The sequence below is a fragment of the Lepidochelys olivacea genome (genome assembly GCF_965140295.1).
Source record: "Lepidochelys olivacea isolate rLepOli2 genome assembly, chromosome: 3".
NCBI lineage: Eukaryota > Metazoa > Chordata > Testudines > Cheloniidae > Lepidochelys > Lepidochelys olivacea.
The window spans coordinates 1,306,079-1,320,545 of NC_140413.1; the positions used below are offsets into that span (position 1 = coordinate 1,306,079).

General features: G+C 68.2%; 1 protein-coding gene across 3 annotated transcripts; it reads right to left on the minus strand.

Moving 5' to 3' along the window:
* Window positions 1–1,681: 1,681 nt before the first annotated feature.
* KHK (ketohexokinase) lies at window positions 1,682–12,411 on the minus strand. Of its 3 annotated transcripts, XM_084625086.1 has the most exons (9): window positions 12,284–12,411; window positions 11,157–11,273; window positions 9,853–9,987; window positions 9,363–9,413; window positions 7,981–8,053; window positions 6,946–7,092; window positions 2,507–2,595; window positions 2,000–2,157; window positions 1,682–1,920 (listed from the first exon to the last, which is right to left on the minus strand). In XM_084625086.1, the coding sequence occupies exons 1-9, from the start codon at window positions 12,373–12,375 to the stop codon at window positions 1,835–1,837; spliced, it is 948 nt and encodes a 315-aa protein (XP_084481212.1). In that variant the 5' UTR covers window positions 12,376–12,411; the 3' UTR covers window positions 1,682–1,834. The 3 variants fall into 3 exon arrangements, with proteins under 3 accessions (XP_084481212.1, XP_084481213.1, XP_084481214.1); XM_084625087.1 differs by lacking the exons at window positions 9,363–9,413; window positions 9,853–9,987 and adding an exon at window positions 9,630–9,764; XM_084625088.1 differs by lacking the exon at window positions 9,363–9,413.
* Between the last annotated feature and the right edge of the window lie 2,056 nt (window positions 12,412–14,467).

Genomic DNA, 14,467 nt, shown 5'->3' on the forward strand with positions numbered 1-14,467 from the left:
AGCAGTGTGCCCTTGTTGCCAAGAAGGCCAATGGCATTTTGGGATGTATACGTAGGAGCATAGCGAGCAGATTGAGGGAAGTGATCGTCCCCCTCTATTCGACATTGGTGAGGCCTCATCTGGAGTACTGTGTCCAGTTTTGGGTCCCACACTACAAGAAGGATGTGGATAAATTGGAGAGAGTCCAGCGAAGGGCAACAAAAATGATTAGGGGACTGGAACACATGACTTATGAGGAGAGGCTGAGGGAGCTGGGATTGTTTAGTCTGCGGAAGAGAAGAATGAGGGGGGATTTGATAGCTGCTTTCAACTACCTGAGAGGTGGTTCCAGAGAGGATGGTTCTAGACTATTCTCAGTGGTGGAAGAGGACAGGACAAGGAGTAATGGTCTCAAGTTGCAGTGCGGGAAGTTTAGGTTGGATATTAGGAAAAACTTTTTCACCAAGAGGGTGGTGAAACACTGGAATGTGTTACCTAGGGAGGTGGTAGAATCTCCTTCCTTAGAAGTTTTTAAGGTGACGCTTGACAAAGCCCTGGCTGGGATGATTTAACTGGGGATTGGTCCTGCTTCGAGCAGGGGGTTGGACTAGATGACCTTCAGGGGTCCCTTCCAACCCTGATATTCTATGATTCTATAACTAGCCCATCCCTCTGGAAGCAGGGCCTGGCACAAGCCTTCTGCCTCCTTTGCAGGGCCCCACAGGCCCCGAGCCAGAGGGTGGGAGAAAGTGGGGGTGCTTCCATCAGCTATACCGGGGGCCATTCCCTTTGGGGAGAGCCAGGGGTTTAACCCCTGCCTCCTTCAGTGACTGGCGCAGGAGCTTTGCCCTGCCCCTGAGACGGGCACCACAGCCCCAGTGGCCAGCCCGAAGGGGAGCAGTGTACCCCCCAGCCAGGGTCTAGCTGCCCCCACTAACGACTGCTGCCATGAGGCGGGCAGGAGGCCAGGTCCACCCAGCCAGCTCTGAGACTGCCCCACCCCATGAGAGCCCAGCCAAACAGCCAGGGGGCCTTCCAGGGCCCTCCTCGCCCCTTGGCCCCAGGCCAGTCCCTCCACTCAGCCCATGGCCACCGTTCCTGGGCACCTCCCGCTCCCCTGAGGCCAGACTTAGCCCTGCCTGCTCCGGGCGCTGGGGTGGGCAGGCACCATGCTGAGGAGAGCTCCCTGGGAGCCAGGCCCTGGAGCACTTCGACCGACAGCTGGACACCCCCAATCACAGTCAGAATGGAGGCTGGGGCCTGGGAGCCCAGAGGGCAGAGCGGGGGCAGCCCCTCCTTCAGATGGCCCCACCTACCCCCAACCCCTCACCCATCTTGCCAGGGGCTCGAGCTGGTATCAGGGGGAAGCGGCCTGGGCAGGAAGCCTGGCAGCCCCTGGCATGAGGAGCCTGTTCTGCAGAGAGGCAGCTCCCCCCGCTGCGCTTCCTCTAAGGCGGGGAGCAGCGGGGAGCCCCCTCCTGGGGGTCCAGGAGCCAGTGCCAACCCCAGGCAGGAGGGTCTGCTAGCCACAGGAACAGCTGCACCACGGCTCCGACTGCCCACCCCAGGCTGGGGAGGGGGCTCCTGGGCGGGCACAGCTCACATGCCGACGTCCGTCTGGCCAGCTCAGCAGCACCCTGGGAACTCGCCCGCCGGGCCCTGGCGGCCGGACTGCGGCTGCAGTGAGAAGAGTGGGCGCAGCAGCTGTTCCCAAGTGTTTATTGGCTCCACTGGACAGGGAGGGGACCCACAGGGCTTGGTACAGTGCCAGGGCAGCGTGGCACCCGGCGGGCAGCTCAGCCCTCCCGCCCTAGGAAATCCCAGCTCGGCAGCCCCAGCCGCAGCCTCCTCCAGCTCACACGATGCTGTCGTACCCGTGGACCCCGCACTTCCTGCCGGCCACCTGGCAGCCGAAGGTCAGCGCCTCCTGCAGCCTCTGCCCTGTCACGGGAGAAGAAGCCGCCCGTCAGCCGGTGGCGGAGCTGGCAGGGAGAGGCCCCCGACAGCAGCGCAGACCCACCTCTCGACAGGGCCAAGATGACGGCGGCGTTGAAGGTGTCTCCAGCGCCCAGCGTGTCCAGGATGGTCTCTGGGGGGAAGGTGTCCGAGTGGACGAGCTCCCCGTCCGGCCCCAGCGCGTCAGCCCCTGCCTCGGCCCAGGCGCAGATGACAGTGGCCCTGGGGGCACAGCAGTGCAGCGTGACCGTGACCCCACAGCCCGCCCCGCCCCCGCTCGGCCAGCTGCCCCCAGCCCAGGCAGGGCCCCGCGGGAACCGCTCTGAACCCACCGGCCCATTCACCGCAGCCAGCCGCGCCCGGTACCCTCCAGAGCCAGCTCTGGGCCCTGCCCCCTCCTCTGGGGTGAGCAGAGGGGTCCTGCTCCCCCCATGCCTCAGGCAGCGTGGGCTGAGGAGGGCCTGGAGGCCGCCCACGGCTGCGTCGCTCTGCCCAGGGCAGGGCAGTGAGTCCCTGGCCCCCCCATGCCAGGTTCAGCCTCCCAGTTTGGGCCCACGTGGCCCAGGCCTACCCTGGTCTCACGCGGGTGTGAAGCCCCCTCACGGCCTCCGCAGCCGACTGGAAACCAAAGTCCTTCGCCACGTCCTTGCTGACAAATACCTGCCAGGAAAGAAGGGGAGTGAGGGGGCGGGGGCAGGTAGCCAGAGCCAATGAACAATACCAGTGCCCCCCAGCCAGTGCCCCATAGCCAGCACCAAGCCCCTGCCCCCCAGCCAGTGCCCCCGATGCCCCAGAGCTAGTGCCCAGCCCCTGCCCCCCAGCCAGTGCCCCTGATGCCCCAGAGCCAGTGCCCAGCCTCTGCCCCAGCCAGTGACCCCAATGCCCCAGAGCCAGCACCAAGCCCCTGCCCCCCAGCCAGTGCCCCCGATGCCCCAGAGCTAGTGCCCAGCCCCTGCCCCCCAGCCAGTGCCCCTGATGCCCCAGAGCCAGCACCAAGCCCCTGCCCCCCAGCCAGTGCCCCCGATGCCCCAGAGCCAGCACCAAGCCCCTGCCCCCCAGCCAGTGCCCCTGATGCCCCAGAGCCAGCACCAAGCCCCTGCCCCCCAGCCAGTGCCCCTGATGCCCCAGAGCCAGTGCCCAGCCCCTGCCCCCCAGCCAGTGCCCCTGATGCCCCAGAGCCAGTGCCCAGCCTCTGCCCCAGCCAGTGACCCCAATGCCCCAGAGCCAGCACCAAGCCCCTGCCCCCCAGCCAGTGCCCCCGATGCCCCAGAGCTAGTGCCCAGCCCCTGCCCCCCAGCCAGTGCCCCTGATGCCCCAGAGCCAGTGCCCAGCCTCTGCCCCAGCCAGTGACCCCAATGCCCCAGAGCCAGCACCAAGCCCCTGCCCCCCAGCCAGTGCCCCCGATGCCCCAGAGCCAGTGCCCAGCCCCTGCCCCCCAGCCAGTGCCCCCGATGCCCCAGAGCCAGTGCCCAGCCCCTGCCCCAGCCAGTGACCCCAATGCCCCAGAGCCAGCACCAAGCCCCTGCCCCCCAGCCAGTGCCCCCGATGCCCCAGTGCCCAGCCCCCGCCCCAACACCCCCCCGCGAGCTCAGCAGGAGCCACAAGCCCCAGCCCCCTGAGCCATGCAGGAGCTGGCATCTGATTGGCTAGTGAGACTGCTCAGCTGGCCAATCAGCTCCCCTCCTCGCTGGCACCCCAGACACCTGTCCTGTCTCCCACAGGCAGGTGCCCACCTGGACAGCCCCTCCCAGAGCAGTGAGCTGGCACCAGCTGCCCAGAGCACCCCCCCCGGGCATGGGCCACAGACCCCCCCCAAGGCATGGGCCACGGAGAACGAGCCAGCTGCCCAGAGTGCCCCCCCCGGGCACGGGCCACGGACCCCCCCAGGGCATGGGCCTCAGAGAACGAGCCAGCTGCCCAGAGCGCGCGCCCCCCCACCCCAGGGCACAGGCCACGGAGAACGATCCAGCTGCCCCATGCGTCCCCCCCCAGGGCATGGGCCACGGAGAACGAGCCAGCTGCCCAGAGCTCCCCCTCCCGGGCACAGGCCACGGACCCCCCCAGGGCACGGGCCACAGAGAATGAGCCAGCTGCCCAGAGCACCCCCGAACCCCGGGCACGGGCCACGGAGAACGATCCAGCTGCCCCGTGCGCCCCCCCCAGGGCATGGGCCACGGAGAACGAGCCAGCTGCCCAGAGCTCCCCCCCCGGGCACAGGCCACGGACCCCCCCAGGGCACGGGCCACAGAGAATGAGCCAGCTGCCCAGAGCGCCCCCCAACCCCGGGCACGGGCCACAGAGAACGAGCCATTCCCAGAACCCACGTCCCCCCCAGGGCATGGGCCACAGAGAACAAGCTAGCTGCCCAGAGCGCCCCCTCCCCCCCGGGCACAGGCCATGGAGAACGAGCCAGCTGCCCAGAGTGCGCCCTCCTGCCCCAGGGCATGGGCCACGGAGAATGAGCCAGCTGCCCAGAGCGCCCCCCCCGGGCACGGGCCACGGAGAATGAGCCAGCTGCCCAGAGCGCCCCCCAACCCTGGGCACGGGCCACAGAGAATGAGCCAGCTGCCCAGAAGCCACGTCCCCCCCAGGGCATGGGCCACAGAGAACAAGCTAGCTGCCCAGAGCGCCCCCTCCCTCCCGGGCACAGGCCATGGAGAACGAGCCAGCTGCCCAGAGTGCGCCCCCCTGCCCCAGGGCACGGGCCACGGAGAATGAGCCAGCTGCCCAGAGCGCCCCCCCCGGGCACGGGCCACGGAGAATGAGCCAGCTGCCCACAGCGTAGGCCCCCCACCCCAGGGCACGGGCCACGGAGAACGAGCCAGCTGCCCAGAGCGCCCCCCCCGGGCACGGCCCCCCGCAGGGCACGAGCCACGGAGAACGAGCCAGCTGCCCAGAGCACCCCCCCCCCGGGCACAGGCCATGGAGAACGAGCCAACTGTCCAGAGCGCGTGCCCGCCCACCCCAGGGCACGGGCCATGGAGAATGAGCCAGCTGCCCAGAGCGCCCCCCTACCCCAGGCACAGGCCACGGAGTACAAGCCAGCTGCCCAGAGCGCCCCCCTACCCCAGGCACAGGCCACGGAGTACAAGCCAGCTGCCCAGAGCGCCCCCCCAGGGCACGGAGAATGAGTCAGCTGCCCAGAATGCCCCCTCCAGGCACGGGCCACGGAGAACGAGCCAGCTGCCCAGAGCTCGCCCCCCCTCCCCCGGCACGGGCCATGGAGAACAAGCCAGCTGCCCAGAGCACCCCCCCAGGGCACGGAGAATGAGCCAGCTGCTCAGAGCGCCCCCCCCAGGGCACGGAGAACGAGCCAGCTGCCCAGAGCACCCCGCAAAGGAAACACTCTGTCACCCGGGTGTGGGTGGGGCCTGGCCCCCTGCAGCACCCCCATGGGGCAGGCCTCAGTTGTGCTACTCTCTAGCTTCCCCCACGCAGGGGCCTCGCTCTGGGCCGTGACACCTCCCGCTATAGGCGCCCCCTCCAGGCAGTGGAGCCCCCCAGCAAGACAGGCTGGGAGAGCCAAGCTCTCTGCCCCCCACAGCCTTGACCCCTCTGATCCCAGCCGCCCCCAGGAGCAGGGGATGCTCGTGCCGCAGCCAGATATCCTGAGAGATGGGGCTTCAGAGAGGATCCCTCACCCCATTAATGCAGCTGAGGTCAATGCTGCCCCGCCCAGCCAAGGCATAACACCCCCCCCCAAAACAATCCAGCCCACCCTAGTGTGATCTAGCGTTTTGGGTGCAGCGAAGGGTGCAGCGAAGGGTGCGGGGTGAGGCAGCTGCTCAGGCTGGAGGTTGCAGGTTCATGTCCTCTGCAGGGGTCACACAGGGCAGTGCTATGTTGCCTGTGTGACTGTTCTTAATGTTTCCTCTGAATTGTGTGGGGGTGCCTCAGTTTCCCCTATGCAGTGGGATAAGGGTGTATGATCCTTGCAGAGCCCTAGAGGGCAGGTGTGTGCAGGGGTCTGGACACAGAGAATGGCCGACACCCTGTTTCCTGGCCACTGATGGCCTGGGCCCTTCCCCCCTGCAAGATGAGAGCTAAAGGGTTGGAGAACAAAGGAATCAGGTGACCACCTGGCCCGGGAAAGGGGAAAGCAAAGCCCAGAGGAGGAGGGGCTGGAGGGGGAGGCAGTTTGAGGCTGGCTGCGGACATGGAGTGAAGGGCAGACGTGGTTGTCTGGCTCGCTGCCCCCCAAAATGGACCCAGCTGAGGGGTCCGGTTCTCTGCACTTACAAGCTCTCGTTTAGACCATGTTCCTGTCATCTAATAAACCTTCTGTTTTACTGGCTGGCTGAGAGTCCCGTCTGCCTGCGGAGTTGGGGGGCAGGACCCTCGGGCTTCCCCAGGACCCCGCCTGAGCGGACTCGCTGTGGGAAGCGCAGGGAGGGGCAGAGGAGGCTGAATGCTCCGAGGTCAGACCCAGGAAGGTGGAAGCCGGGTGAGCTGTGTGTCCTGCAGACAGGCTGCTCACAGGAAGGCGACTGCCCCAGAGTCCTGACGGCTTTGTAGGGAGCAGTTCCAGAGCATCGCCTGGGGACTCCGTGACAGCCTGTTATGCAGATACCGCTTTGGGCTATTTGTGTAATTGAGGTAATGCATATTCATATATGCAATTTAGAGCACTGGCTCATTTTCATACAACCTCCAGATTCCTGGCCCCTAGCAGGTTCCCAGCCCTCCTGCCCACCTGCCCTCCGACAGTGCCCCCTGTCCTCTCTGTGTCATTCCTCAGCCCCATCAGAGAACCCTGGATGTGACCTGCTGGGCCTGCCAGGGCAGGATAGTCCCTCCGGCCCATTCTCTAGGGCTCTGTCCTGCCTAGTGTGAAATACCCTAGCCAGACCCACCTCCCTGGCAGACAGGAAGGCTTCCCCAACAGCCAGTGGGAGGTCTCTTCTGGCTCAGCTTTCCCCACCACCCCCAGATAGCCCCTGCAGTGTCCGGCCCATGCCAGGACACAGGAACAGGGGTCGATGGCAGGGACACTACACCATTAGTTCCTACCACGTCTCCGTAGCCGAAGAGCTGGTACAGCTCCTCCCGGGACTTCTCCACCTCCACCGACGTAGAGACTCTCTGGTGGGCTGGGCAGGCCCGGTTATGCGCCTCCACGCGCTGGATCATTTTCACCTGCTCCGCAGCGTTCCTGCCCTGGAAGCAGGAAGAGCTCTCAGCAGAGCCAGGGCAGTCTCCCTGATCCCCCTGCGCCCACAGGCCTGGGCACAGCTCGCCAGCCTGGCTTGGGGCTAAGTGCCACAGTGGGGACTGAGGGAAGCAGTGCCTTAGTGCAGACCCCAGCCTAAGCCACCCGGCAGCTTCGTGCTGCATGGGAAGGTGGCCTGGGCCATGTGGCCACAGAACGGGAGTTGGCATGAGCAAAGACCTGTCTACACAGGGCTACCCAGCACCAAGCACTCAGTCCAGATAACAGCATCCACACCCGGAGCCAGTCAGGAGCAAGGTCCCGCACGGAGCAGCCTGCGAAGAGGGAAGCGCAGAGCAGAAAGCAGCGAGCCGGCGTGTCTGCCTCCCACCCCACCTCCAGGCCCCCAGTCCCTAGCCAGAAGCACTGGGGCCAGTCTCTATTCCAGGTCAACCAGGCCCTTCCCTGTCACTAAATCCTACTGGTGCTTCCTCCTTGCGACTTCAAGCCGCCCCTTCCTTTCTGTGCCAAGGAGTGAGCGCCTGGCCACGTCTTCGTCTCCTGCAGGGCTACTGTCACCACCCTCTCTGGCCACCCCGACGCTGACCAGCCCAGCCCCTCCCCATCCCGCTGCCTGGCCCGCCCCTCAGATCTCAGCTCCTGGCACCTCCATGACATGGCCCTGGGCTGGGCACCACGCCCATGTGGCAGCTGGGGACGCAGATGTATGTGCCATCCCACTCCTCTGGCCTGCGTCTGCTTTCGCTTGCCTGGGGTAGGGACTAGCCTCCCTCTGCGCTCGGGCAGCGCCAGGCACTTCTGGGGAGCCACTGAACAGTCAGTGGCACGATGCCACCCCGGCCCTGGGGGCCTCGCCAGTAGGAGAAGGGACTCACCTCCCAATGGATCCACTTGTACTGGGTGAGGTCGACCTGCTCGAAATCCTGGGCTGTCACATCTGGCAGGTTTCTAACCCACAGGGGAGGGGGGAAAACACAGGGAAGTCAGAGGGCAGGTGCACGAGGCCTCTCCCAGCAGAGAGGTTAGGGCTGAGGGGGACGGGGGGGGCCCTACTAGTCTTTAGCTCACGCCCCGCCCCTGCAGTCACTGAGCTGCTGGGGAATCCGGGCTAGTGGCCCCAGCTGGGTGAGGATGTGGAGCTCCCAGGCAGTGGGGCCCAACACACAGCGTGGCTTGTGGGCACTTGCAGTCCTTCCACGCAGCCTCCCTGGCCTGCCCAGCTACACAGGGGGAGCCTGCCCCAGAGGACACCATGGTGCCCGGTACCCTTGGGCACTGCTCCCACTGCACGCTTGGCTGGCGGGGCCCCTGCCCACACAGGGCTCCTGGGGGGTACAAAGACCAAGCAACAGGGCAGGCAGGTGCGACTGTATGGGGCTCTGAGGGGCTGGACTCTGCCCAGCGCTGGGCTGTTAACGAGGCACAGATTCAATGATTAACCACCGAGGGGATGAAGGCAGGAGAGACCCTGGCCTGATCTCAAAGGGCATCAGCCAGACTTTGATCACAGAGATCCCAGGGCCAGGGGGTGCCCGCTGACGCCCTTCAACGAGGGGCCAAGGCACACGAGAGCTGCAGGGAACAGAGCTCAATGGCACTGGGTCCCCGTGAATCACTAACCGCTCCCCCCAGTTCTCTGGCTGCTGGATCCCAGCTCGACCCTCCTGCCAGCAAAGGGTTAACAGGGTCCCAGGGCAAAGTCCCTGCTGCTGGTCCCAGCAGTGCAGGGCCAGAGGTCCAGCTCACTGGGCAGAAGAGACGGCCCCACATGGGAGCTGCGTTAACTGGGGGGGCCGAGGGGATCTCCTTGGGGTGCTGATGCCCTCTCCCATGTATTCTAACTCGCTGGGCCGGGCTGAGGAGCCCCACAAAGATGGGGCTCACCCCCGAGGTAGGCAGCAGGGGGCACCCCAGCTCGCCAGGCCTGTTCCAAGCACAGTGCCAGACCACCCACCAGGAAATGGAGGGGTGGGGCTGGTGCGGCCCGGGCGAGTTCCCAAGGGAACGTCCTGTCCCAGGGCCAGCAAAAGGCCCTGACGCAGCCCTGCAAGCACAGGGAGGTCACCGCTACAGCGGCCAGCCCAAGGTACAGTATGGGGTGGCACAGGGCCCCCCTGTACGCCGAGCACCTGCAAAGGGGGGCAGTCACAGGGCAACCCCCCATAAGCCCGGGGGAGGCAGCGGGTGTCCCACATGCAGATTTCCCCTCCTAAGACAAGTGGCCATCGAGATGTGCCAATTATGGCAGTGAAATTACCGGGTGCTGATTGGTCGGCCAGGATTAGCATTGCTGCAGCTGATTGGGCGTCTGTGTGCAGAATCAGTGGATGAATCAGTCAATCAGCCATGCAGGATGGGTCCCCCGTGACGGGGCAGTGCCGAGGCGAGACCGAGGGCACGGCCCCCGAGCCCCCGTCCGTGACAGGCAGGACCCAAGGGCCCGGCACTGGGGTTCCCCCCACGGGAGCTGCCCGCCGGCTAGGGGCGATTGGCGCGACGGCTCGGCGGATGTGCCTGGCCTTACGTGTCGTAGAGCGTGACCGTCCGCGAGCCGCTGGTGCTGTTCACAAGGCAGCAGGCGCACGGCGTGTCCCCCCGGCTCTGCCACGCCACATGCGTTACATCCACACCCCTGCGCCGGAAGTCCGCCATGACGAAACTTAGCGGGGGAGGGAGAGACCGGGGGGAGGGAGAGAGGGGTTAGATCCTGGCGGGCACAGCGGGCACCGGGCACGGCCCCTACGCACCTGTTTGTGTGCAGGATGGTGCGGGTGCCCCTGCTCACGCTGCTGATGACGATGGAGGTGGGGAAGGAGCTCTCGGGGTGCGAGACCACGTGGGTGAGCTCCACTGCATAGCGCCGCAGATCGGCCAGGACGAAGCTGCCGGGGAGGGGGCGCAGAGAGGGTTAGCGCGGGAGGGGAGAGCCGCTGTCCTGCAGTACCTGGGGGCTGGAGGGGAGGCAGCGGGTCTGGGGGCCCAGTCAGTCCCCAGCAGCGATTGCACCGGCCACCCAACCTGCCCCCTCTGCACCGGGAGCCCCACAGATCATGGGCGGCACCAGGGCTACAACCGGGAGTGGGGGTGAAAGGCTCTCCAGAGACTCCCCAGCAGGGAGATGGGGCCAGCGACAGGGGGAGGGGTTCCCCAGGAAGGGCTGGGGGCTCCGTCACTCCCCAGCAGGGAGATGGGGCCAGTGGGCAGGGGGGTCCCTGCTGGCCCTGTGGCTGTGGATATACCCACTCCCCTGAGTGAGGCTCTGGAGAACAGACTTTGAGGATCTCGCGTCCCTTAGTCCCAGAGGAAAAGGTTGGATGGGACCCAGGGGAACCCTCTCATCTTGTTTCCATGGCAATGTAATTTACAGGGACCACTGTGGGAGCATGGACGCATCAGGTTATGGTGGGTCACACCAAAATGGCAGCTGGTCATACCACTTACCAAGGAGATGTGGATTTTAGAAAAGCACCAACCCATGCTAACCCCCCTGCCAACGCTGCAGAAGATCCCCTGCACCCGATCCCGGTGCCCCTTGCCAGCTGGGAATGCAGACCCCGAGTGAGGGCAGTACAGCCGAGGAGCCGGACAGCCCAGCCACTGGGAAAAGGCCTGACAGGGCCCATCAGGGGGGTGTCAGAGCAGGCCGGGTAGGAAACCAGGCGTCACAAACCTTCAGAGTACACAAAACTCAGGGTAAAGGAAGCCCCCAGTCTGATCTGCCCCCCTTCCCCTAGCACAAGGAGGCAGCCAGAGCACCCATGATCAGCGGAGGTGTCACGTCTCCCCACCCAGGAAAGGGACGGTCCTGCCTGTGGGCTCCCTGCCCCCAACTTGCTGGGCCCCGTCACCTGGAAGGAAGGATTCTCTCTCACTCCACTGTGCTGGGGGCCAGGGCACCTGCCAAGCTGCATAACGGCCCCCTGATCTGTGCCAGTGGGACTGGCACTGGCCATGGCAGGATACCCGAGGCACCGGCTTGGGCACTCAGGCTCCCATCTCACTGTGGGACCCCAGCCCTGCCGACCCCGCCCGCACCAGGTTCATCACTTACTCTGCTGCGTGTCCTGGCGCCAACGAGCCCATGAAGGCGCAGGGCGCCCCCAGCAGGGACAGCACGGTGCAGGAGTTCGAGGCATTGCCACCCCGCTGCCAGCGCTGTGACAGGCACCTAGAAGACAGACAGCCATGGCTGGGCACCAGGCTCCCGGCCCCGCACGGGACCCCAGTCGCCCCTGCTCAGCGGGATCCACACGCAGGAACAGGCCCATTGGCTGGGTGAGGGAGCAGTTAGCACTTACAGAGCCGGCCGGGGGTTCCCTGCTTGCTGACAGGCATGGGGTGGGGCAGAGGAAGCTTGTGCCAGAGCAGCCAGTTTAATGGGAGGCTGCGGCAATGGCGCTACGCAGAGAGCACTTGGGGCTGGGGTCCCAGGGCTGCACGCGGCCAGTGCACGGGGGTGGCACTGCGCAGGGGAGCGGCTTGGAGGAACCCAAGGGCCCGAGGGGGTCTGGGCTGCTCTGCCCGGGAAGTCGGGCTACAGGCAAAGCCATTTCTAGATGGTCGAGAGGGCGCCAGATTCCCACTGGCCAGAGCCCCCTGGCGGGCCTGCTCCTGCCAGCTGGGTATTTGCCAGCCGGGTATTTGCCAGCCGGGTATTTGCCAGCCACCTGAACGCCAGGTGGATTTTCATGGCCCAGAGAGGGCCTGGGGCTAGCGCGTGAGCAAGGGCCTGGAAGCCAGAGCCCGACGTATCCTGGCTCCGACAGGGATGCCCAGCCTGGGGGGGAACAACCCAGCCAGCGTGAGGTGGCGCTTGCTCCCATTCCAGAGGGGCTGATGTGACGGGGCTGCCTGGCCAAGATGCCCGGGAAGTCCCTTCCCTCCAGCCCCACGTCCCTAAGTCCCAGCCCCTTGCGCCTCACCCCTCCCAGCTGGAAAACGGAGATGGGGAGGCTCAGAACCACCCCAGGGGAAGGACCCCGGGAACGTTTTCTGTGAGTGGCAAAGGCAACCCCCCCACCCGCTCGTGGGGCCAGCGCAGGGCTCCCAGAGCCTGCAGCCCAGGGGCTGACCCGGCCAAGCACCCCCAGCCCAGCTCTGGGACTGGGCTCAGCCCCTCCGTGCCCCCAAGCCAGCCTCCCCAGGGGCTGCAGTCCCCAGGGAGCCGAGCCCCCGTACCTGGTGTCCGTGTCCTCGGCCGGGTACACGTCCACCACGCTTATTATGTCCAGGCAAACCAGCCCAACACACAGGATACGCTTTTCCTCCATGGATGGGCTGCCCCTCCGGCACCAGCCCCCCGGGCACCGACCCCCGACCCCCCCTCCGGCACCAGCCCCCTGGGCACTGACCCCCGACCCCCACTCCGGCACCAGCCCCCCGGGCACCGACCCCCGACCCCCGCTCCGGCACCAGCCCCCCGGGCACCGACCCCCGACCCGGCACCAGCCCCCCGGGCACCGACCCCCGACCCCCCCTCCGGCACCAGCCCCCTGGGCACTGACCCCCGACCCCCACTCCGGCACCAGCCCCCCGGGCACCGACCCCCGACCCGGCACCAGCCCCCCGGGCACCGACCCCCGACCCCCCCTCCGGCACCAGCCCCCCGGGCACCGACCCCCGACCCTCCCTCCGGCACCAGCCCCCCGGGCACCGATCCCCGACCCCCGCTCCGGCACCAGCCCCCCGGGCACTGACCCCCGACCCCCGCTCCGGCACCAGCCCCCCGGGCACCGATCCCCGACCCTCCCTCCGGCACCAGCCCCCCGGGCACTGACCCCCGACCCCCGCTCCGGCACCAGCCCCCCGGGCACCGACCCCCGACCCCCGCTCCGGCACCAGCCCCCCGGGCACCGACCCCCGCTCCGGCACCAGCCCCCCGGGCACCGACCCCCGACCCCCCCTCCGGCACCAGCCCCCCGGGCACTGACCCCCGACCCCCGCTCCGGCACCAGCCCCCCGGGCACCGACCCCCGACCCCCGCTCCGGCACCAGCCCCCCGGGCACCGACCCCCGACCCCCGCTCCGGCACCAGCCCCCCGGGCACCGACCCCCGACCCCCGCTCCGACACCAGCCCCCCGGGCACTGACCCCCGACCCCCCCTCCGGCACCAGCCCCCCGGGCACCGATCCCCGACCCCCGCTCCGACACCAGCCCCCCGGGCACTGACCCCCGACCCCCCCTCCGGCACCAGCCCCCCGGGCACCGACCCCCGACCCCCGCTCCGGCACCAGCCCCCCGGGCACCGACCCCCGACCCCCGCTCCGGCACCAGCCCCCCGGGCACCGACCCCCGACCCCCGCTCCGGCACCAGCCCCCCGGGCACCGACCCCCGACCCCCGCTCCGGCACCAGCCCCCCGGGCACCGACCCCCGACCCCCGCTCCGGCACCAGCCCCCCGGGCACCGACCCCCGACCCGGCACCAGCCCCCCGGGCACCGACCCCCGAACCCCCCTCCGGCACCAGCCCCCTGGGCACTGACCCCCGACCCCCGCTCCGGCACCAGCCCCCCGGGCACCGATCCCCGACCCCCGCTCCGGCACCAGCCCCCCGGGCACCGACCCCCGCTCCGGCACCAGCCCCCCGGGCACCGACCCCCGACCCGGCACCAGCCCCCCGGGCACCGACCCCCCCTCCGGCACCAGCCCCCCGGGCACCGACCCCCGCTCCGGCACCAGCCCCCCGGGGAACCTACGGCCCTGCCCCCCGGTACCGCCGCCCGCTGGCTGAGTCAGGACCGGCCTGAGCCCCACAAGCTCCCGCCTGCAGCTACCGAGCCCCGCCCCTGGGCCCGCCCATTCCCTGCCTAGCCCCGCCCCTGGCCCCGCCCATTCCCTGCCTAGCCCCGCCCCCCGCCTCCAATCCCGTCCGCTGCTCAGAGCCCCGCCCCCCGCCGCACCAGCCCGGACTCCCCGCCCCAGCACGTGACAGGAGCGGGCGGGATCACGTGATGGGGGCGGGGCGGATGCTCTAGGCTGGGGGCGGGGCGCGGATGGTGACGGCCCCCCCCTCCCCCGGCCGAGGATAGCGCTGGGGTCACCCCCCCCAGCCTAGGCCCCCCCCGGCCTGGCCCCCCCGAGGACTGCACCCCCCCGGGACTGCCCCGGCCTGTGGCCCCCCGCGGCTGAGGATAGCACTGGGGTCACCCCCCCCAGCCTAGGCCCCCCCTGGCCTGGCCCCCCCGAGGACTGCACCCCCCCGGGACTGCCCCGGCCTGTGGCCCCCCCGCCGAGGATAGCACTGGGGTCACCCCCCCCAGCCTAGGTCCCCCCCGGCCTGGCCCCCCCCAGGACTACCCCGGCCTGTGGCCCCCCGCGGCTGAGGATAGCGCTGGGGTCACCCCCCCCAGCCTAGGCCCCCC

Coding starts and splice junctions, on each gene's coding strand:
- KHK (XM_084625086.1), bottom strand. CDS start 12,375: ATGGAGGAAAAGCGTATCCTGTGTGTTGGGCTGGTTTGCCTGGACATA. Junction 9,988..11,156: donor GCGCCAGGACACGCAGCAGA/GTAAGTGATGAA, acceptor CCTCCCCGGCAG/CTTCGTCCTGGCCGATCTGC. Junction 8,054..9,362: donor GGCCGACCAATCAGCACCCG/GTAATTTCACTG, acceptor CCTGTGGGTTAG/AAACCTGCCAGATGTGACAG.